Source organism: Solanum dulcamara, chromosome 6 (genome assembly GCF_947179165.1).
Source record: "Solanum dulcamara chromosome 6, daSolDulc1.2, whole genome shotgun sequence".
NCBI classification, from domain to species: Eukaryota; Viridiplantae; Streptophyta; class Magnoliopsida; order Solanales; family Solanaceae; genus Solanum; species Solanum dulcamara.
Genome location: NC_077242.1, coordinates 74141192 through 74166894, shown reverse-complemented (window position 1 = coordinate 74166894; position 25703 = coordinate 74141192). Strand labels below are relative to the sequence as shown.

The window sequence follows — 25703 nt, the reverse complement described above, 5'->3', positions numbered from 1 at the left end:
TATTGGTAGAGGAGCATACTAGGATCAATAAAATATCATTTCATAACTCTTGCACAACCAATAATTGATTGATTTTCTAGTTGTCACCATATTCGATATTACTAATAAAGCCAGAAACCTTTTAAAATAATTTCTTTAATTATAATCTATATTTATTTTCCATAAAATCAAAATAATATATGTTTTAAAAATGTATTCTCTTCATCTTAAATTATCTGTCATGATTCTTAAAAAATAATTGTCTCAAAATAATTATCTATTGTGATTTATTTTTCATTTTATTCTTAGTAGTAATTGTTCTTGAAGACTATAAGCACCTCAATTAATGAGTGATGAATACATATAAAATAGTCAAAACCCCTCCTAATAAATATTTTTGAATGTGTAAAAGAGAAACATGAATATATAATTTGAATTGGGAGAGAAACACTTTAATAAACCTTTTAATAAATATGATTGCACGCATGCATTGGAACGTGCATCATATTTATTAACTAAGTGAATTAGGACATGCAATTTATGCATTTTAAACTATGGTGAAATTATAATAATATTAGACTACAAAACAACCAAATAGGAAAAAGAAAGTAAAGTAAAGAAAGAGAGGATAATGAAATTACCTTAATTCATTTTGTGTGCTCATGCATCACACTTGTCTCTTACTTGTCTCTTCCATACATTTAACCTTATCAAATATATATATGAGAGATAGTATGTCATCTTCTGTAACTAAGAAAACACTTATTTTTTTATAACTGATATTTAACCTTTCAAATAGAAAAATGATAGTCCCATCAATCATTTCAAAAAAAATTATTTGATCATTTTTCATAATTAAGAAAACACTTGTCTCTCGTTGTGACGAGCATGTAACCTTTCAAATATATTGAAGAAAGTTAGTATAGTTCAAAAAGTAAATTGATCATCTTTTGTAATCAAGAAAGCACTTATTTTTCTTTGACTAGCATTTAATCTTTTCAAATAAAAAAAAGATAGCCCCATCATCAATCGCTTCAAAAAATTACTAATTGATCATTTTTTTATAATAAAGAAAGCACTTGTCTTTTGTTGTGATGGGCTTGTAACCTTTTAAATATATAGAAGAAAGATAGTATACCGTTAGTCTCTTCAAAAAGTAATTTGACCATCTTCTGTAATAACAAAAGTATTTATTTTCCTCTGACTGTCATTTAACCTTTCAAATAGAAGAAAGATAGCCCCTTCATCAGCCGCTTCAAAAATTTATTATTTGATCATCTATTGTAATAATAATAAAAAAAAAACACATTGTTCTCTGATTGACATTTAACCTTTTAAGCAAAAAAGATAGTCACATCAATTACTGCAAAAATTATTTGATTTTCTGTAAATCGAGAAAGCATTTGCCTATATTGTAACAAATATTTACCTTTTAAATAGAAGAGAGATAGTCACATAAAAATACTCTCAAATTTTTTGAGATCCATCGTTTGTTTCAGACCGATCAATCTTTTGTTATTGCTATCTCGTAACGATTTAAAAGCAAACTAGGTTTGTGGAATGAGAATAATTGAAGTGGGAAAGTAGAACTCTTTCATCTTGCTGTTTTTTCTCCTTATTTTGAGATGAATTTGGAGACTCATTCTTCATTGTGACAAGTTTGGTAACCTTTAGATTAATGAAACTCACTTCCTTTTTTAATTTTGGTGAGTCGTAAATGTTATGTCGTGTCATTATAACAAAATAAATGTATTTCAAATTATAACAATACCATTATTAAAGATAGATGCACGTTGGTCAAGTAATGTCACATAACACCACCTTATTTGAGAATTTACTAACCATTCATAAAACAGATGTCAAATGCATATGTATAAAAAAAATAAAAAGAAGGTAGAATTGTGTGATCAAACTCGCTCTATGGACTATCAGTTTGGCATGTTCGAAACCGCCACATAGATGTTTTATGCATTCCTTTTAATTGTTAGCTTAAAATGAAAAAAAATAGTATAACAACCAAAACTCAAAACCTAGGACGCGTGCCAACTAGGGGTGTACATGGACCGGGTTGGTTCAGATTTTTTACAAACCAAACCAAACTATTTGTGTCGGGTTATTAAATCTATAAACCAAACCAAACCAATAAAAGTAAAATTTTTCGATATCAATTTTTCTCGGGTTTTTCGGGTTTTTTTGGTTTTTTCGGGGTTTTTTGGGTTTTTTCGGATTTTTTCGGGTTTCTCATAGTATCTAATAAAAAGCATAGAGCAGTGCTTCTTAAAAAGAGTTCTAGTACAAAATATCAACATATAAGATGGAGGCACAACACTGTTTGAAGTTTTAACTTTATAATATAACTTTATAAGATAAGTTTTTTTTGTATATTATTTAGATGGTCTACTCAAGTCCAAATCTAAATGTAAGAAAGAAAACAAAAATTATGAAAAAATTTAAAAAAATATTTATAAATTACATTTTATGTATAACATAATTTAAAAGTAGTATATCTATAATCGGGTCAGTTTGGGTTCGGTTTGACTTTTTTTAGTTAAAACCAAACCAACCCTATAATGGTCGGTTTTTTTTTTCAAACACCAAATCAAGTCAAACCAAACCACTAGTCGGGTTTTTTTTCTGGTTTGGTTCGGTTTATCGGTTTGGTGCGGTTTATCGGTTTGTCCTGTACAACCCTAGTGCCAACGCTGAAGGGCGTAAGGAACACTTGACCCAATTTCTTCAAGGCATGTACACATACTAGATGGATTGTTCTCACGTTTGCCTCAAATAATGAAATTAAAGAACTTTCTTTTAAAACCAAAAAATTAGAAAATGGCACAGCAACAAGAATTCACATGGTTTTGGTGCTAAAAGCAGATGAAGTTATTCTGAGAACAAATGAATTTGGTACAACACTATAATAATAGCATTTGAAAGTAAACGTATCACACCATCTTGTACAACAGAGTAATAAAATATGTTCTGTTTGTATAGATACAAAAATGTGTAAAGCCAAATCATCGAACCAACAGAAGATATGAACAAGTGTCTCTCATTCATGTCTGCTGTTTCTTCAAACGGTGCTTCATCTGAATTTAGGGGGTCTCACATCTTTAATAATAATCCCTCTTCCTCCACCTCAGTTGTTTCAGGTCTACAAAGTAGATAAAAACAATTTATACACACTTATCTTATGTAAGAAATTGCGAGGATTCAAAGGCAGAATCAAAAGGGAAGATCATATACTGGTTACGTATATAATATGTACCATTTACCAAAATTCACTTGGAAAAATAATCAAGCACTCGGAAGATCCATGTTTTCACAAGAAAAAAGAAATTAGTTTCTTATTTGAGAAGCACTCAGAACTGCTTTTTGAAAAGCTTAGATAAATCAAGTACCATAATAAATATTTTTATACATAAAACTACATAAGACCAAAAATAAAAATAGGAGTAAATAAGTTAGTCAAAAGCTCTTATAATGATCACCTATTTTTGTTTTATGGCTTTTGTTCTTGCACTTGAATTCCACTGTGAGCAGTCTTTAGCCCAGGTACAAATATAGTTGTGAACTATCATGACTATATCTATTGATTGACAAAAGTTGGTGTATTTTCATCTCTATGAGGAACCAACTGAATTAGAAAAAGTAATAATATGTCATGATGAAATACAATTGACAGACCTGAGATTTAGTTCATACAGACATTGCAACAGAGAATTATACATACTCAATAAGGCTTTTAACCGAAAATAAGATAAAAGGAAAAAAAAGACCATAGCATGAAATCTGAAACACCTATTCGAAGAATTGAAGAAATTTCGGCAAAATCGAACCTAGAAAATATTTAAAAACAAGGAAGGAAAAAGGCATTAACTTCAGCAAAGTTGAAGCTACAACTCTGTCACAAATGGTAATCGAGTATGGGAAAAGAACCACATATAAAGACCCTTAGCAAATACTCTGCATTTTATTAATCAATATAGACATCCAGTGATTATGTTAACCAAAGTCTTGATAACACACTCGGATATAAACAGACAGGAGAAATAGAGAGTTGATGCAACAAGGAAAGAAGCAAACTAATAATCAGGTTAATGAAATAAGATTGTGAAGAGCAATCTTGTCACTTCTGTTACTGTGGTAAAATCACTAAACCAACTGCCTTTAGTAAGCTGCGGAACTTGTACCTTATCATTCCATAGTAATTCACCCTTTTAAGTTCATCGTTTAGCTATGACGATTGTTTTTATGTTTGATTTGATGAAACAGAAATTTCTAATTTCTCTCTCCCCCCTCTCCCCGCCCCCCGCTGTTTTTTTTATTTATGATGTATTCATATTTGATTTGAGTAATAATTAAGAAGGACCTATATATATATATATATATATATATATATATATATATATATATATATATATATATATCACACGAGGTTCACTTAAAAAAACATGTTATTTCTCCTATATTAAGGTTAGTAAACCAGAAACTATAAAGATGAAAATAATTTTTAAAAAAGTATCTGAGTCCACAAAATTCACTGTGTGTCCTTAAGGAATTTAATCCCCTCACTGTATCCGAGATTATGGATTATTTCCTCCCAAGATAAAACGGATAAACTATTAAAGAAGTAGCGGTACCTCAAACTTCAATAATTTCAGCGAACTCAAAAACTCGCAACAAAATCACATAGAGACTCAACTTTGTTTGTAAGAAAATATATGCAGAAGAGGAAGAAATTCAATGTTTAAAAATAAGATGAAAATCCTCTATTTATAGACAACAAAGGGTAGAGTAAACAGATGCTTATTGTGGCTTATCGGAAAAGTCACAACTCTTCACAAAAGTCACAACCTTTCAGAAAAGTCACAACCTTTTGAAAATTCACAACCTTTCAGAACAGTGAAAAGGTCACAACCTTTTGAAAATGTCACAACCTTTTATTTCTTATTCACACTTTTAAAATTCAACAATCCCCCACATGAATGGGAAAATGGCTACTGTCAAAACATATGCATGAAAAACTGTGTGATTTGTAAATAAGAATTAATTGCATCTGGATAAATAGGCTTTCCTTTGAACTTTTCGTAGTGAACATATATCGGGTATACTTGGTCAATTGGTAGATTTGATATCTTTGAACCATCGAGCTTTGGTGTATACCTAGACAACATAAGTCACACAATCAACCCTTTAACTGTTTTTTGTTCTCATTGTTTTGTTCGTTTCAGCCATAAACACTTTTTGGTTCATAAGTGTGTAAAGAACTGGCCTTATCGGATTCTTCTTGAAGCGGCTTACACTTCACACTTACATAGGTGATATCTAAATGTGTTATCCCGTAGAAACACCATTTGATATGTCCTGTATCAAACTTAGATATCATTAAAAGGTCTTAATGCCTTATCCTTGTTACTGAACATTGTCGCATCATGAGAATGAAACATAAAAAATATTTTGACAATGTTGAACCGTCAGCAATGACTTTGTTTGATCTCCTTGAACCTAGATCTTGGGATCTTCAGTCTTCTAGGTAGAGTTACCGCTACGATGATTTGTCCTCGGCCATAGTCCCATTTCCTTTGATGATCGCTTAACTCCTTCTCTAGTTAGGCTTTTTGTAAGTGGATCCGACACATTATCCTTTGACTTTACATAATCAATTGTGATAATTCTACTAGAGAGTAGTTGCCTAACAGTATTATGTCTTCGTCGTATATGACGAGACTTACCGTTATACATAACGCTCCCAGCTCTTCCTGATGCAGCTTGACTATCACAATGTATGCATATAGGAGCCATTGGTTTGGGCCAAAATGGAATATCTTCTAAGAAATTTCGGAGCCATTCTGCTTCTTCATCGGCCTTGTGTAAGGCTATAAACTCAGACTTCATTGTAGAGCGAGATATACATGTTTGTTTGGAAGATTTTCAAGATATCACTCCTTCACTAATGGTGAAAACATATCCACTTGTGGACTTAGTTTCAGTTGACCTAGTAATTCAATTTGCATCACTATATCCTTCAACAACTGTTGGATACTTATTGTAATGCAAAGCAAAGTTTTGAGTGTGTTCTAAATACCCCAAAACTCATTTCATTGCCATCCAATAATTTTGGTTGTGATTACTTGTGTATCGACTCAATTTACTTATAGCACAAGCTACGTCTGGCCGTGTACAGTTCATGATGTACATCAAACTTTCCAACACTCTTGCATAATCCAATTGAGCTTGACTTTCACCTTTATTCTTAGCAAGATCAAGGTTCACATCAATTGGTGTTTTTTGCACTTTTGAAGTTTAAGTTGTATTTTTCAAGTACCTTTTGGATATAGTGAGTTTGAGACAATGCTAGACCTTGAGAAATTTTGTGAATTTTAATTCCCAATATCAAATACGCAACTCCTAGATCTTTCATATTAAATTTACTAGAAAGCATACTCTTAGTAGCATTTATGTTTGCAATGTCATTACTCATTATTAACATATCATCCACATATAAACAAACAATGGAACTTTATTTGGAGTGTCTTTAATGTAAATACATTTATCACACTCATTAATCTTAAATCCATTTGTCAACATGATTTGGTCAAATTTCGCGTGCCATTGTTTAGGTGTTTGTTTTAGCCCATAAAGTGACTTAACAAGTTTGCAAACTTTATTTTCTTTACCAAGAACAACAAAGCCCTCGGATTGTTCCATGTAAATTTCTTCCTCCAATTCTGCATTTAAGAAGCTGTTTTTACATCAATTTGATGGATTTCAAGGCCATATAATGCAGCTAGTGCAATTAACATCCGAATGGATCTAATCCTAGTTACAGGTGAGTATGTATCAAAATAATCAAGGCCTAAATCCTTTGACGATAAGTCTTGCCTTATATTTGTCAGTAGTTCCATCACCTTTCATTTTTCTTTTGAAAATCCATTTTGAACTTAAAGGTTTGTTTCTTGGATGAAGATCAACCAATTCTTAAGTATGGTTGCTCAAGATGGAATCAATCTCACTATTGACAGTCTCTTTCCAAAAAGATGAGTCCGTAGCAAACATAGCTTCTTTGAATGTTTGAGGCTCATGTTCAAGAAGAAATATTAAAAAATCAGATCCAAATGAACTAAATGTCCTTTGACATTTACTGCGCCTTGGATTATCTTTATTAGGTACATTCTCCTTTGATTCTTCTCAAGGACGTTTAGACCCTTCACTAGATACCTCAAATCTAGTTTTATACGGATAGATATGTTCAAAAAATTCAGCATTATCTGATTCTATTATCGTATTGTCATGAATATTCGAGTGTTCAGAATTATAAACCAAAAATCGACATGCTTTACTATTTGTAGCATATCTAATGAAAACACAGTCCACAGTCTTAGATCTTATTGTGACCACCCTCTTTGGTTTAGGAACTTAGACTTTGGCTAGACACCCCACACTTTGAAATATTTCAAGTTTGGTTTTCTTCCTTTCCATTTCTCATATGAAATAGACTGTGTTTTGCTGTGGGAAACTCTATTGAGTATTCGATTTGCTGTAAGGATGGCTTCCCCCCCCCCCCAAGCTTTGTGATAAACCTGAACTTATAAGTAAGGCATTCATCATTTCCTTTAAAGTTCGATTTTTCCTTTCTGCAATTCCATTTAATTGAGGTGAGTAAGGGGCAGTAGTTTGATGGATGATTCCATTTTCCAAACATATTTTTGCAAAAGGAGATTCATACTCTCCACCTCTATCACTTCTTATCATTTTTATCTTTTTATTCAACTGATTTTCAACTTCAATTTTGTATTGTCTAAATGTTTCTATTGCTTCATCCTTACTATTCAACAAATAGACATAACAATATCTAGTGCAATCGTCAATAAAAATTGTAAAATAATTTTTCCCACCACGAGTTAGTGTTGACTTCATATCACAAATCTCTGTGTGAATCAATTCTATGGGATTGGAATTCCTTTCAAATGATTTATAAGGATGCTTAGCATACTTAGATTCAATACATACTTGATATTTTGATTTATTGCACTCAAAGTTAGGCAATACATTTTAAGTTGATATGTTTTCGCAAGATTTTATAATTGATATGTCTTAAACGTGAATGCCATAAATTATTTGACTCAAGTAAGTAAGAAGAAGCTTGAACTTTATTATTATCAACAACCATTACATTTAGTTTGAAAAGGCCCTCAGTGAGGTAACATTTTCGTAAATTCATTTCATTCTTACTAACAACTACTTTGTCTGAAACTAGAATGCACTTGAACCCATTTTTGATAAGAAGACCGGCAGAAACTAAGTTCTTTCTTATGTCTGAAACATGACAAACTTTGTTCAACGTCACCACCTTACCAAATGTCATTTTTAGGAATACTCTACCATATCCTTCAACTTTAGCCGTTGTAGAATTTCCCATATAGATAATCTCATCAGGTGCAGCAGGGGAATAAGATGCGAAAGCTTCTCGAACCGCACAAACATGTGATATGGCTCCTGAATCAAGCCACCATTCTTTGAGATTTCCTACCAGGTTGCATTCGGTTAGCATTGCACATAAATTTTCAACATCCCCATTTGTATCAACCATGTTGGTTCGACCTTTCTTCTTTTCCTTCTTGGAGCACGATATTCCACAACCTTATGTCCAGTTTTTTCACAGTTGTGGCAGTCTCCTTTGAACTTCTTTTTACTAGGATAGTTCTTCGGTACAGAAGGTTTCTTCTTCTTTTTAAATTTATTTGGACCATTCTCAATAATATTTGCTCCCATAATTATTGAGTTTCCTCTAGCCTTCTTTTCGGCAACCTTTTTGTCTTCTTCGATCCTAAGACGAACAATCAAGTCTTCAAGAGTCATCTCCTTTCGCTTGTGCTTCAAATAATTTTTGAAGTCTTTCCATAAAGGAGACAATTTCTCGATTAATGCCGCTACTTGAAATATTCCGTTTATGATCATACCTTCAATGGATAATTTAAAATCAATAACACATTCAACAATTTTAACAATAAAAATATTGAATTTGATCATACCTTCTGCCAGGAGATCATGATTAATGACTTATAGTTCTTGTACTTGAGACATCACAGTCTTGCAATCAACTTTCTTATTGTCCAAAAATTTTGCAGCCACAAACTTCTTTAAGCCTGCATCTTCAGTTTTGTATTTATTCTCAAGAGCATACCAGAGTTCTTTAGAGATTTTACAAACACTGAAGACGTTATACAAGCCATCTTTCAATCCATTGAGTATGTATTTCTTGCAAAGAAAATCAGAATGTGTCCTTGCATCAGTCACAATAAACTTTTCATTGTCAGGAGTTCCTTCCTCTACCACAGGAACATCTTCATTTATAAACCGTTGTAGACTAAGTGTAGACAGATAGAAGAACATCTTCTGCTGCCAACGTTTGAAGTCAATACCAGTAAACTTTTCAGGCTTTTCTGCAGTAGCCATTGCTGTAGAATCTGGTGTTCTACTTGTTGAATGTATTGTGTTTTCTTCAAAACTTGATACATTTGTATCTCCCATTCTGTTTGACAAAACAAAAGTAGTGTTAAACAACAACATAACCAAATAGGAATTTTTGTTCAACTCGATGAAGTTTTTATATTCTTCAAATCGAGAAAAACAAAAACTCAATTAACTTGATGAAGATTTTATTTTTTCAAATCAAGTTAATCACTAGAGTAGAAAGTCTTTCGATTTTAGTCTCCAGCCCTCCAAACAGAATATAAGATGAAGCAGAAATATACAACTTGTTTCTAGTTTAACGATGAAGTTTTTATGTTCTTCTAATCGTTAATCGAATGAATCTTGATACTGATGAAATTTTTATACTCTTCAAATCAGTATTAGATTTATACAGAGTAGAAAATCATAAAGGTTTTAATCTCCAGAACCGTAAGATACAAGAGAAAATAAAGTAAATTCCTTAAGTTTGTTTTTCCTCTTGTATTAAGGTTAGTAAACTAGAAACTATAAAGATGAAAATAATTTTTAAAAAAATATCTGAGTCCACAGAATTCACGTGTATCCTTAAGGAATTTAATCTCTCACTGCACCCAAGATTATGGATTATTTCCTTCCAAGATAAAACGGATAAACTATTAAAGAAGTAGCGGTAACTCAAACTTCAATAATTTCAGCGAACTCAAAAACCAGTAACAAAATCACACAAAGACTCAATTTTGTTTGTAAGAAAATATATGCAGAAGAGGGAGAAATTCAATGTGTAAAAATGAGAGAAAAATTCTCTATTTATAGACAACAAAGGGTAGAGTGAACATGTGCTTATTGTGGCTTATCGGAAAAGTCACAACTCTTCACAAAAGTCACAACCTTTTAGAAAAGTCTCAACTTTTTTTTTTTTTGGAAAAGTCACAATCTTTCGAAAAGTCACAACCTTTCAGAACGTTCACAACCCTTTGGAAAAGTTGCAACATTTCGAAAATATCACAACCTTTCATTTTTCATTCACACCTTTAAAATCCAACAAAACAAACAAACAAGTACCTAGCTACGAATGTCATCACTAAATTGCAGAGGCACAAAAGTTACTAACCACTAACAAATAAATATTTATGGCAAAACAAACACACTGTTATTCATCACATATATTCTAATACATATAAACAAAAACAACTACTTCCAGTCTTCACCACTGTTTAACTTTCTTCAAAATTTTTATTAGTTTCTCAAATTATCATTATAAAATCACATACCAAGAGTGTTAATCAATACAGCCATTTAATAAGAATTAATTTAGTCTTAAGCTCGGGGAAATGGAATTGTACCTGATTTCACCAGTGAAAGCTCCACCTTTTGCAGTTGAATATGATTTTTTGACTTGATCAATTTACAGAAAGGGAAGTGCTACAACCACATCTGGAAATTTTCCAAAAGCAAATTCTTGCATTAACCTTGGATGTAAGAGATATTCGATGTTCTCATTCTTTTTTAAATGGACCAAAAAGAAAATACATGCAAACATATAAAAGAGCAGTGTCATCTTAATAGTCTTCACATCAAAGAAGATATCATCTTGTAAAGGACATCAGAATGAGAATGGCAAAAACTATTGTGAAAGTTAAACTGAGAAGATCCAGGTCAAGTGCCTGGCAACTATTGTATGATCAAGGAGATCATTTGAGGTATTTCAAAAAGAACGGTTCAATGATTCATTAATCTTTTTTTGTTGCAAGGGAAAAAGTAATAATTCTTAAATAACATACACACGCTGAAGCGACTCAACTGCCCGCTATTATTATATTTCCTGAAATCACTGTGAATTCAAAAGCTGATCGGATATTTATTTGTATGAGAATGTGGAATTTACACAACTAAGCACATAATCTTTCACCTGCTTATAGTTACTTCTCTCTGTGTGTGTTCATTACCACTTTATAATATGCAGCTAACTCCTTTCTTTTGTCACTTCAAATCATTGAACTTTTATTAACACTCTCTCTATTTATTCACTCTACTTTTTTCACTCTTTGGAAGCAAAACAAACATAGGCCAAAAATCTCTAATTTATGTCTACTGAAAAATAACTTCTTTAGAAACCGAAGCTATGTTCGGACATTAACTTGGAAGATATTATAACCATCACTATAGATCCATCCTCAGTAATGTAGTCATTCAAACTTTAATTCTACTAGGTATTTATTGGGAAAAGCGCTTAAAAATATTACGGAAAGACGTAAATTTCAAGCAAACTAACAATTGAAGCCAAAAATTCAGTACATGGTCCAAATATTCACAAAAAATTCAAGCTGAGCAGAATGATTTGCTCAACAAACAGTCGTTTCCATGTTCTTTATGATTTCTTGTTGAGAGGATAAAAATTGTAAACCCAGAAGAAATGAAAATTCCATCAAATTCCATAGAAATAAGAAAAAATCAAATTACACTAATAACGAAGTCTGCGGAAGAGGCAACATCGAACAAAGAGGGGAAACTCCAAACCAAAGTAAAAGAGAACTCACAAAGTGTATATCTTGAGAGCTGAGAAAAAAAGGTCAAACAAAATCTTCAATAAGGTCGGGCGAACGACCGATCCAAAGTAGGAAATCCCAAATTGAAAGGAGAAAATCACAAATTAGGAGGAAGAAATTGTTTAAAAAGTTATGAGAGCCTCTAAATTGAGATGCAGATATACACAACACTGCTTGAAAAAAGAGGAGACGTTATGTGAACTTTCAACTTCCTAATCTACCATTGATGAATAAGAGAAGCAATTGAAAATAGAAACCGAGAGAATAGAAGATAGATTGATTGATCTATTGATCCCCCTTGATCACACAGTACACATACTGGAGTAATCTAGTGTGGTTGTAATGCCAACTCACCCATCCATGTGAGCTTAGTAATAGAATTCTGTTATAGCTAACTCCTAACTGCTAACTAACTTTGTGAGTTAACTAACTAATTCAGCTAACTAACTATCTGAATTAACACACCCCCTCAAGCTGGTATGTGAAAGACATTGAACAAACCAAGCTTGGATATTAACTTCTGATGTTGAGCAGTCCCTAAACCTTTAGTTAGCAAATCTGTAAGCTGTGAAGCTATGGAATAAACTGAGGTTGAACTAGACCATTCTTGATCTTTTCTTTTATAAAATGAAAATCAATCTCTATGTGCTTAGTCCTCTCATGAAAAATAGGATTGGAAGCTATTTGTATGGTTGCCTGGTTATCACAATAAAATGGAACAAGAGTGGAAATTAGACAATTCAATTCTTTTAGAAGACCATATACCCATGTCAACTCAGCTACTGCCACTGCCATACTCCTATACGCAACTTCTGCTGAACTCCTACTCACTGTGTGTTGTTTCTTAGACTTCTAAGATAGAAGAGCTCCTCCTAACTTCACCACATAACCGGTGACTGATTTTCTAGTGTTAAGACAACCTGCCCAGTCAGAATCACAGTAGACACTCAGTTTTAGTATTGATTTAGAAGGGAAAAATAGGCCAAGGCCTGGTGACCCCTTGAGATACTTCACTACTCTCATTACAATTTCTAAATGAGATTGCTTTGAACTTTGCATGAATTGTATAAGCACCTGCACAGCAAAAGCATATGTCTGGTCTGGTGATAGTAAGGTATATTAGCTTCCCAATTAGCTTTTGATATCTAATCACATCTTCCAGTTCAGGATCACTTTTGTTTCACATGTGAGTATTATAGTCTACTGTAGTGAGTTTATGATTTGCTTCTAGTGGTGTAAGGACTGGTTTAGCACCACCGAGTCCTACTTCTGAAATTAGCTCCAAAGTATACTTCATTTGGTTTAGAAGTATTCCCTTTTCTGACCTCATAACTTTAATCCCAAGGAAGTATCTCAAATCTCCCAAATCTCTGACTTTGAAGTGGTGGTGCAGAGTCAGTCTTGCTTTTTTAATCAATTCAAATATACTTCCTGTAATCAGGAGGTCATCTATATATGTCAAAATAATGGCTATATCTATGTCCTTCTTCTTAGTGAACAAAGAGTGATCATAAGCACTTTGACAGTATCATGCAGAGACAAGTGCATTAGTGAGCTTGATATTCTACTGTTTGAAAGCTTGTTTTAAGACATAAAGAGACTTGACCAGTTTACAGACTTTTTTCTCTCTTTTCCCACTAAAACCTTGAGGTAGATACATGTATAAATCTTCATATAGATCCCCTTATAAGAAAGTATTGCTTATATCCATTAGTAAGATAGATCGGTTCTTAGAAGCAACTATGCTTATTACAGTCCTTACAGAAACTATCTTAGCTACCGGTGAAAAGGTGTCATGAAAGTCTAAGCCTCCTTTTTGTTATACCCTTTGCTACAAGTCTAGTTTTGAATCTTTCCACATCACCATTAGACTAGTATTTAATTTTATATACCCATTTAGACCCTATGGCTTATTTCCCTGTTGGAAGATCAACTGTGTCCCAAGTATATATGATTGTCTTCTAATGCCTGATTCTCTTGTTCCATTGTTTTAATCCATCTCTTATATTGAGATGTCTCTTTGAAAGTTGAGGTTCAAGATGAGCTGAAAAGGCAGCTAAGTATGTTTGAAATGTAGAGGATAAGGCAGCATAAGATAGGTAATTAGAATTGGGAAACAATGAAGCTTGTCCAGCTGTGTTGTTGTTTAACACATAGTCTTTCGTCCATATAGGAGGATGAGCTGATCTACCACTGATTCTTCTTGTGACTAGTTGCTCAGACTCCATAGGTACAGATATTGGTGCTTCCTCAACAGTGTCAACTTGTACCACTTATGCTGGTGGAAGAGGATTTCATCTTCTACTATAGTGTCTACTGCAGCCTCATCTGGTATTCTAGTATCCACAGAGGTCTCTGGTGGCAAGACACTTGGATCTATAGTGGCTTGAATAGGCATATTTTTCTCAACAACTGTAACTGGTAGGAGAGATTCCTGCATACAATCTGAGGATAAAGGATAGAAGATGTCATCAAAGTCTCCTTTTGCCCCTTTGAAGGGAAATATGTTTTCTCTAAAACTAACATCTCTGCTAACAAGGAAGTTTCCAGCCTCCATATCCAACAACTTGTATCCCTTTTGTGTCTCCTCATACCCAAGAAACACTGTCTTCTTAACTCTAAATGCAAACTTATCTCCCTTAGGTAACACATTACCAAAACAAAGACATCCAAATACTCTAAGATGATCAAATATTGCAGGTTTACCATGCAATATTTCAAATAGAGACTTCCCTTTTAATACACTAGATGGAAATTTATTAATAAGATAGACAAATGTTCTTACACAATCACCCCAGAATTTATTTGGAAGATTACTTTGAAACTTCAAAGCTCTTGCCACTTTCAAGATATGTCTATGATTTCTTTCCACAACTCTATTTTGTTGTGGAGTATAAGGACAACTACTTTGATGGACAATACCAAGTGAAGAAAACAACTCATGACAACTTGAATTAAAAAACTCCTTCCCATTATCAGACCTTAGTGTTTTAACAGCCACATCAAATTGAGTTTTCACTCTAAACAGAAAATCTTTCAACACAATAATAGCCTCACACTTAGATTGAATCAAACATACCCAAGTGTATCTGTTGTAATCATCTACAATTGTCACAACATAATAGTTTCTATCATAGGTAGGAACTTTGAAAGGTCTCCAAACATCAATATGAATTAATTGGAAACAACTAGTAGTGGCAGAATTACTTAGTGGAAATTTGAGTCTGTGTTGCTTAGCCATAGAAGATATTATACAATGTTGTTGTGTTTTTTTTACACATTTTCACATTCAAGTCAGTAATACTATTGAGAACCTCCATAGAAGGATGCCCAAGTCCATTGTGCCATAACACTGAGTCAGCTGTCTGGTCTTTTATTACTGCTTCTCCTTTTATTGAATCATCTTCTTGAAGACAATATAATCCATCAGACTCTCTATCAATCTCCATCACCTTGCCATTGTAAAGTCCCTGAAATATGCAAAATTCTGGATAGAAATTTACTGAATAATAAAGCTCTTTGGTTATTTTGGACACTGATTACAAACTGAACTTGAAGTTAGGCACATACAATACATTCCTAAGTTTGTGATTCTGCAAAATAATGGTCTCCCCTGTATGAGTTATTTTGCACTTATCACCTGTAGGTACTTGAATACCACTGCCTTGTTGTTTATCAATAACTCTAAGATCATTCAACACTTTTCTAAGTGGTGTTATTGATGAAAGGCTCCTGAGTCTATAATCCAATCACATTGTTCTTTTTAGGATAATAAAGAAGATATACCTGCAAAATTGCATTGGTAATTACCTATAGACTCCTGAGTTTTTCCTTTGTCCTTTAAGCTCATATAGTGTTGGTATTGTTCTTCAGAAAGATAGTGTCCTGCTACTGATCCTGAGCTAGATTCACCTCCTTCCGTAGCAGCATGATGTGCATGTGGGAACCTCTGTTGTCCTGATGCATTGTCCTTGCCTCCTTGTTGTCCTAAATGCTTCTTACTCTTAAAATCAAGTGGATATCCAACCAATCTATAACAATTCTTTTTCAGATGTCCCTTGTAACCACAATAATCACAGATTATTCCAGGAATAGTACCTATTGTTCCACCAGTCATAGGCTTTCTAGGTGGTCTGAAATTATTATCCCTCCCAGCTAGAAAGCTTAAGGATTCTTGATTGACATCAACTACACCTAACCTCCTCTGACTAGTGTTCTAAGGAGAATATCACTTCTCACATGACCATAACTCTCATTCAATCCCATAAGGAATTGCAACAATCTTTGGTTGTTCAGATGCATGACATATGTACCTGATTCTGCACACTTATATATAGGAGGATGAGGAGCTAATAGATCCAATTCATCCCAGTAATCTTTCAGTTTTGAATAGTAAATTGTAACTAGATCTGTACCTTGTGTTTGCATAGCAATTTCTCTCCATAGTTGATAAATTCTGGTAAGATTTGACTATTGAAATCTCTTTTCAAATTCATCCCATATTCTCTTTGCAGTCGAAGCCAAAACTATACTAGATATTAATTCTGGTGCAACTACTCCACTGATCCATGACAATACAAGTGCATTGCACCTATCCCACTACTTTGCCAGATCTCCTTTATACATATTCCGTGTGCAACTTCCATCTACAAGACCTAACTTGTTCTTTCCCAACAATGCTAGTCTCATCGATCTACTCCATAGTATATAAGTTTTTGGTCCTATTAACTTCAAGCCAATCAACACAACTCCTGGTGTGTTTGATGGTTGTAAGAACAGTGGATGAGTGTAATCCAATCGCGAAATCTATGTAGTCTCCTCTGTAGTAACCATAACTTCAATTCTTCTTGAGTTTCAGCAATGGTGATATGTCATTTCTGCAATCTTACTCATAACAATTGTGGCTCTAATACCATGTGAACTTTCAACTTCCTAATCTACCATTGATGAATGAGAGAAGCAATTGAAAAGAGAAACTTAGAGAAAAGAAGATAGATTGATTGATCTATTGGGCCCCTTGATCACACACTACACATGATTTTTAAATTGGGAGTAATCTAATGTGGTTGCAATGCCAGCTCACTCATCCATGTGAGCTTAGTAATAGAATTCTGTTATAGCTAACTCCTAACTGCCAACTAACTTTGTGAGTTAACTAACTAATTCAGCTAACTAACTATCTGAATTAACACGCTATACACAACACCTCTTGAAGAAAGAGTAGACGCGAAAAGACAAACTTACTCTTCGGAGAAGCACACATGACGACGAAGAGCAGCTTGCTCAAGACTCTTATACATATTAGTAATATATCAATTTTTTTGAAGTTAATAGGTGCACGTACACTTTCAACCCGTTATGTAGATCCGCTTCTAAATATAATAATTTCGAAATATCCTATGAGATTGTTTTATCGTGGATATTATTCAGTCTCAAGATTATTTTTTTCCACTATTTATACTAAAATAATGGAATAAATTATCTTATACAGAATATGAAATAATATTATTTCATGCAACCAAATGATCCCTAAGAGCTATTTGAACATTTAAAAATCATTCAAAATACTGTATAAAATAATCTTTTAAAAACAAATTTCAGGTTTGGAAAATTAATTTTACTTTTTTCAATTGAAAATCTTTTTCCACTCAGGATTCTTTAACTTGTTATTCAATTAAAATGTATGGCCAAGGGTAACTTCAACTGTGAAATTGATATTTAGGACCTTGATGTGCAGTCCTTCCCAAGAACTTGGATAAATATAGAATGCTTTGTACCTGGAACTGTCTCGTTAAAATCCAGGTATGAGATTTCTTCACCCTTGTATCTGCAATTTCATTCCAAGTCTAAATTTGTGATTTTTTATATGTGGGTTAAATCTGTGTGGTTTCTTGTTACGGGGTGCTGGTGGAGGTGGGTGGTGGGGAGGGGGTGGGTGGGTGGGGGGTTGGAATCCGACTTCCTAGAGTTGTTAAAACAAACAGGGAAAATGGTTGCCCGAAAGGTGTTTGTTTTAAGTGTCTGAATTCTTTGCTTTGTGGAGAATGTTTCATTGTATTCAAAATGGTTGCCTGTAAGGTGTTTGTTCAAGTGTCTAAATGAATTCTTTAGCTTTGTGAAGGATATTTCACTGTCATGTTGATTCAAGATGGTTAGATAGTTCACTCTGACTGTCATTGCACTTTCTGATTGAGAATGTCTAGCAGTGAGATGTTTCTGGTTAACTAAGTGGTATTGATCACCCGGGGCATGCGCTAGCGCCCTTGACATGCACTGTTATTGTCTGAAATCTGAAATGGTACCTTGATCTATGGCTAAACCTCAACACGATCATCATTTAATACTCTCTCTCGTTCTCTCTCTCTCTCTCTCTCTATATATATATATATATATATATATATATATATATATATATATATATATATATATATATATATATATTATGGTCTACTCTGAAGGAGAATTTGGTGTTTAAAGTGGGAGAGGGTAACAAAATATTTTTTTGAAAGGACAAGTGGATTGGACAGGAGTGTCTAAAGTCAGTCTTCCCAGACCTCTTTACATTCTGTCCCAATCCTGATGCTAAAGTTGCTGAGATATGGTCTCCTCAGGGATGGAATCTCACCTTTAGGAGAAATCTAAATGATTGGGAAGTGGATAGAATTGCTGAACTGCTACTCAGATTGGGTGAATTCACAGGCCTTACTACAGAAACAGATGGTATAGGATGGAAACACAACTCTAAATGGCAAGTTCTCTGTGGATAAACTGTACAAGAGAAAGATTATGTCTCACTCAGGGGGAATTCTAGATCCATGGAAACAAATATGGAAGTGCAACACCCTAACCAAGGTGAAATGTCTCACTCATAAGGCCATGTCTCACTCAGGAAAAACTCAAGAAAAGAGGCTTCCAGATTGTCTCCTAATTTTTTTTGTCATGAGGAGGAAACTAACAGAGTATTCCAACACTGTAGGATTACTGTTCAGATGTGGCACATGGTTCTCAGCTGATCTTTTGAGCTGTTGGATGACCCTGGGGGGGGGGGAACAAGACCCAAAAAAGATGGTGGTCTATAGTACCTGCTTGTGTTTGGTGGGCTATTTGGAGAGAAAGAAACCTCAGGTGTCATGAGAATATTACTAACACTATTCAGACGGTTAAAGAAAATTGCATTAACATGTTGTATTTTTGGTGTAAAGAAGATGGTATAGAATAAATAGAACAGTTGGTAGATTTCCTAGGATCTATGTAATTATGGAAATACCTTGTAACTTTTGGGAGGTAGCCAGCATACCCCTAATGTTGAAGAATACAACTTTACTTTAATCAAAAAATAATAATATATGTTTAAGGGTCGGGTGGTACTCAGGGGCGGATCTAGCATGTAATTAGGGGGTTCATCCGACCCCCTTCGGCGAAAAATTATACTATTTATACATGGTTAAAATATTTTTTTATGTATAAATAGTAGATGTCGAACCAGTGTTGTGAAAAAGCGCTAAAGCGCTCGCTTTAAGCGTGAAGCGAAGCGAGGCGAGGCACTAGTGCTTCAATACCGTGAAGCGAAGCGAAAACAGAAAAGCATGCGCTTCATGGAAGAAGCGAGAAGCGCGCTTCATGTTGAAGCGAGAAAAAAACGCGCTTATTTGTTAAAAGCGGCACTAGGGTTTATTTTAAAAGAACAAATCTGTAAACTTACAATTAATTATTCGCTGCTGTGACTTCTTCGAGACTTCGTCAGTTCAAACTTCAACCAGGTTAGTTTTTCTTCTCTTCTTCTTCTCTTCTTCTCTTTCTCTTTCTATTTTTATTTCTATTCAGCTTCTGCCGCTGTGATGTTCTTCTCTTTTTCTCTTCATCACTTCTTCTCATCTTCTTTTTCTGTTTATATCCAGCCAGCAGTGCAGTTCTGCGCAACTGCTGGTATGTTTTGGCCCTTTTTTTGATTTGGGTTCTTAGTGACCTCTGTTTTGTTAAGCTATGCTCTGTTTTTTTCTATCTGTATCATGATTTTCTTTTTCTCATAAATCATTTTATCATATAATATTAATTAATTTGTTGAGCTGAAAAATTTGGTTGAATTTTTTATAGTGATTTTATTACACAAAACAAGGGCTGCTTTATTACACAAAACAAGGGCTGCTTTATTACCCACTGCAGCTGCTTTATTTTTTTTTAATACTGCTACAGCTGTTTTATTAGGCTAGTGGGCTGGTGATATGAAGTGGAGAATGGTTATTGGATGTTTAATTAACTGCATAAAGGGAATTTATCAAAAAGTGGAGCCCATAGACCACTTTCATGGCCAATTTTTGATTATTTATCTATGCATATTTTATATTTTATATTTTATATTTTTATACTAAATAGCGCTTTTTCTGAAAAAAGCATGCGCTTCGCTTCACGCTTCTCGCTTCTGTGAAGCGAGCCCCCGTCGCTTTTTTCCGCTTCTCGCTTCTCAAAACACTGTGTTGAACCCCCTTCGGCTAGTTCGTGTGTCTACTTTTTCAGATTTTGAACCCCCTTATTAAAAATCCTGGGTCCGCCACTGGTGGTACTGATATTTAATACAGTATTTTGGAGTTGGTAGGAGGGCTTATCATGTCGCACAATATCATACATAATTAACTCAACAAAGAGCATATTTTTTCTGACTTCATAACATTTTGTAGTGAATCATAAATCAATTACACCTCAATTTCAAACTAGCTGAGGTTGGATACATGGACCATCATCGATGAGTTTCTAGAATCCTCAACCTGCATACTAATATGGAGCTTCCTCAATATTATCACCAAATAGTAGTGTCATAAATTGATTGCACTTGTTAATGGATGGTATGACAGTATCAACAATATCCTATAATATCAATAGGTTTTACTTGCCATCAACTGTTCTGCTGATTCATGTGATGATAAAACTTTATTCATTTCATTGATAAATAGCCGGTCATTTGTCGATTCAGGGGACTACTTAATAATTTGTATCTATAAACCAGTTCTACTTTTGTAGGTTTAATGCATCAGATTTTTTGAAGAGATTGAAAGGAAAGAGGTTGATGCTGGCTGGAGACTCGGTGAACCAAAACCAGTTTGAATCTCTCCTATTACATAAGATAACCTAAATCACCCTTGAGGTGAAAAATTAGAACAGTCGTATATCTGAACCTCAATTCCCATTTAACTACAATTTTTCAGAGTTCCAAATGAGATGACAAATATTTGTAAAACTTCTTTGAGTTCCACAAGAGATTTATAGCTATCTGATAAGAAGATGCAGCAAGGTACAACTTTGGTAATGAATGAGAGGCAAAGGTTGGCTGAACTACTGAGAAATTGTTCTAAGATTTTGTCTCTAGATGTGGGAAAGCAAGTTCATGGAGCTGTATTAAGGATGGGTTATGCATTTGATTTGATGATAGGCAATGATCTCATTGATATGTACGGGAAGTGCAGTAGAGTGGAACTGGCTCGCTCAGTGTTTCACAAAATGCCTGAAAGAAATGTGGTTTCTTGGACGGCTTTAATGTGTGGATATTTACAACACGCTAGTGCTCAAGAATCCTTGTTGCTTCTCTCTCAGATGCTCTTCTCAAATGTAAGACCCAATGAATACACTTTTTCCACTAACTTAAAGGCATGTGGTATTCTTGGTTTTCTGGAAAATGGACAACAGATCCATGGGTTGTGTGCTAAAAGTGGGTTTGAAAAGTATCCAGTTATGGGAAATTCAATTATTGATATGTACTCAAGATGTGGGGAACTTGGTGAGGCTGAAAAGAAGTTCCATGAAATGCCAGAAAAGAGTCTCATAACTTGGAATGTAATGATAGCAGGTTATGCAATGGGAGGATTTGGTGGTAAATCTTTGTATCTGTTCAAACAAATGCAACAAGAAGGAGAAATGCCAGACGAGTTTACGTTTGCAAGCACATTGAAGGCTTGCAGTACTTTTAAGGCAGTCTGTGAAGGAAGCCAAATTCATGGTTTTCTTATTACTAGGGGATTCGTTATTTCCAGCCAGAAAGTTATTGCAGGTGCCCTTATTGATTTGTATGTCAAATCAGGAAACTTGTTTGAAGCTCATAAGGTGTTTAGTCAAGTTGAACAGAAAAGTGTGATATCATGGACGACACTGACCGTAGGGTATGCTCAAGAAGGCAAACTAACAGAGGCAATGAACCTATTCAAGCAGCTCAGGGAAAGTAGCATCAAATTGGATGGGTTTGTGCTGTCAAGCATGATGGGTATCTTTGCTGATTTTGCTCTAGTTGATCTTGGGAAACAATTGCATTGTTGTGCAGTAAAAATACCTGCTGGGTTAGACATATCTGTATTGAATTCAATCATGGATATGTATCTAAAATGTGGGTTAATAGAGGAAGCCGAAACACTTTTTGATGTTATGCCAGAGAAAAATGTGATTTCGTGGACAGTTATGATCACCGGGTATGGGAAGTATGGTCTTGGTGGAGAAGCAGTTGAACTATTCAAGAAAATGCGTATGGATAGTATTGAGCCTGATGAGGTTTCCTACTTAGCTCTGCTCACAGCTTGTAGTCATTCGGGGTTAGTTCAAGAAAGTGAAGAATACTTTTCAAAACTATGCAATTCAAATTGTTTAAAACCCACAGTAGAGCATTATGCTTGCATGGTTGATATCCTGGGTCGAGCTGGACGCCTAAGAGAAGCTAAGGTTGTGATAGAGAACATGCCAGTAAAACCAAATGTTGGTATTTGGCAGACATTGCTTGGTGCATGTAGAGTACACAAGAATGTAGAAATAGGAAGAGAAGTTGGGGAGATTCTCTTAAAGTTAGATGGCAATAATCCGGTGAATTATGTTATGATGTCAAACATTTTCGCTGATGCCCGCCTATGGGAAGAATGTGAGGGATTAAGAGGACTGATGAAAACAAAAGGTATAAGGAAAGAAGCAGGACAAAGTTGGGTGGAGATCGACAAGAAGATGCACTTTTTCTACAACAGAGATGAAACACACCCACTTACTAAAGCTATCCATGATTTTTTGTATAAGATGGAGAAGAAAATGAAATATGAACTCGGTTACACACGGGAAGTAAGCTTTTCATTACATGATGTTGAAGATGAAACAAGGGATGAGAGCCTGAGATTTCACAGCGAGAAATTGGCAATTGGTTTGGCACTTCTTTCTGGTGGTGATGAAATTGAGGGGAAGCCAATTCGTGTTTTCAAGAATTTGAGAGTTTGTGGAGATTGTCATGAGTACATCAAGGGTTTGTCAAAGATTTTGAATAAAATACTTCTTGTTAGAGATGCCAATAGGTTCCATAAGTTTGAGAATGGAACATGTTCCTGCAGAGACTATTGGTGATAATATATTTGATTTGATAACTGAATATCCAGATGAAGTGACTATCACCAACTGTGGACAAGCCCTCTCAAGTGTGGCACAACTAAGGAGAGAAAGAAATCATGAAGGGCTATCTGAAGCCTATCTAAGCAGGAAATGCTGCCAGAGCTCAAAGAGGTAATCTCCGACTTATAAATGAAAATACTAACATGTGACTTTTTATCTTATGAAAGTGTATGTTGTATCATTGAAATAAATGAGCAACTTTGATCATTTAGCCTTCCCCATGTTCTTAAAACACCAGTGGTCAAAACCCTACTAAATTTGACTATATGCCTCAATTGTTTAAACCTTTTTGTTTGTGAGGAGTGATTCTGTATTCCAATTTCTGACTAGTAAACTTTAAAAGCTCGTCTCATTACATCTATAGCTATACTGATCAATATTCTGATTCTGTATTCTAACCTTTTTGCTTAATCCTCTATTCATTCTAATCAGGAAATGTTATTCTACAAATTTGTCAAACGTGGTTTGAGTTTACTTGTATTTTAACACAAGCGTAGATCGGGATTCATTTGGAAGTTGTAGTAAAGAGAGTGAACCTGTTTTGATAGGAGCTATCCTTTGAAAATGAAGATTGTGGAGGAGGTGATCAGAGGTGACTAAGAAAAGGCAGCTTCCAGTAGTCCTTTTAAACATAACACAGTTAATAAATTTCCGCAAGGATGGCCACCCATCAGTGTGTGAGAAGGTTGGTAGAAGGGCGAAGCAAGATTGTGGTCATTGGTGTCTACCCGGAGTCCCTGATGAATGGAATGAGCTAATCTGTGCCACCTCTCCGTAGGAGCTTCCATCAAGCAGTGTTCAATATGTGCACCAAATGTAAACAGTGTTCAATATGTGCACCAAATGTAACAGTGTCCATTTCAGTTTCTGCACAAAAAATAGGCAGTAATTTACCAAGATCCATTGATTACATGACGCAATTGTTCATACTCCACATTGACTCAATTTGGACACACACTTTGGAAAGTCAATGTTTTTTTTATCTTTTTGAACTAGGAATAAAATGCATCCATTAAAGGGCAATAAATTTAAGGACAAGCTAACAGCAAAATGTTATGATTACATTTAAAGCAATACATCTCCTTTGTATTATGATTTATGATCAAACATTTCTATAACAATTTTCATTTGTTTGGATATTGTTTATTGATATAGAATGTTATTATTGAGAACATATATAACATAATATTTACATTGATTCCAAAAAAGACTTTAATATTATAGTGAAATGTTATTATAAAGATGTTTGTCTATATTGAATGCTATGAGCCTAGCAATGCTCCATTGACGTTTAGTGCAGTGCAACTCTACAAGTCTTGATAACAGTGATTTGTTATAATTAACAACATTTCACTATAACAATCTGACTTTCTTCAGAAACGATTTTTCATGTTATATTTTTCTTTTCTATAAAAATATTCTACCTATAACAACAGTAGCTTTAATATAATGGTGCACCATTTATAAAATTACGACATAATATATAAATGTGTCATTTAACTTGGCCTCAACTAACATATATGTCCTCTAACTTTTGGTGCGCACAAGTAGACACATGATTTCAATGCATGTACAACTGATCATATAGTACATCATCAATGTGATTTAATTTATTATAAGTTGTTAGTTTCATTTATTATAAATTACAGGCAAAATAGAGGAAACATATTCCTCAACTTTGTGATTTAGAGTGAATACTTCATCTATTAAAAAAATGATTCATAAATATCCTCATCGTCTAACAAATAGTGCATATTTATCCTTTTCATTAACAAACATATATTTACTGAATTTAAAATATATATCCTAAAATAAGGTTTTAAATTCCAAAAATATCACATAGTTTTAAATAGGGGTGTACATGGACTGGGTTGGTTCGGATTTTTTACAAACCAAACCAAACCATTTGTGTCGGGTTATTAAATCTATAAACCAAACCAAACCAATAAAAGTCGGGTTTTTCAATTTCAATTTTTCTCGGGTTTTTCGGGTTTTTTCGGGTTTTTCGGTTTTTCGGGTTTTTTTGGTTTCTCGGATTTTTCATAGTATCTAATAAAAAGCACAGAACAGTACTTCTTAAAAAGAATTCTAATACAAAATATCAACATATAAGATGGAGGCAGAACACTGTTTGAAGTTTTAACTTTATAATATAACTTTATAAGATGAGCTTTTTTTGTATATTATTTAGATGAGCTTCTCAAATCCAAATCTAAATGTAAGAAAGAAAACAAAAATTATGAAATTTTTTTAAAAAATATTAATAAATTACATTTTAATAAATATTTTTATGTATAACATAATTTAAGAGAAGTATATCTA

The 25703-nt window shown here is 34.0% G+C and overlaps 2 protein-coding genes across 2 annotated transcripts; one reads left to right on the top strand and one right to left on the bottom strand.

The window, feature by feature from the left end:
• Window positions 1-14946: 14946 nt before the first annotated feature.
• On the bottom strand, window positions 14947-16983 carry LOC129893067 (uncharacterized). The gene is made up of 2 exons (XM_055968559.1): window positions 16394-16983; window positions 14947-15448 (listed from the first exon to the last, which is right to left on the bottom strand). Exons 1-2 carry the CDS (start codon window positions 16472-16474, stop codon window positions 15212-15214), a joined length of 318 nt encoding a protein of 105 aa, XP_055824534.1. The 5' UTR covers window positions 16475-16983; the 3' UTR covers window positions 14947-15211.
• A 625-nt stretch (window positions 16984-17608) lies between these two features.
• Window positions 17609-24473, top strand: LOC129891485 (putative pentatricopeptide repeat-containing protein At3g15130). Its single transcript, XM_055966867.1, has 3 exons — window positions 17609-17780; window positions 20994-23492; window positions 23814-24473. The coding sequence occupies exon 2, from the start codon at window positions 21255-21257 to the stop codon at window positions 23334-23336; it is 2082 nt and encodes a 693-aa protein (XP_055822842.1). The 5' UTR covers window positions 17609-17780; window positions 20994-21254; the 3' UTR covers window positions 23337-23492; window positions 23814-24473.
• The last annotated feature ends 1230 nt before the right edge of the window (window positions 24474-25703 follow it).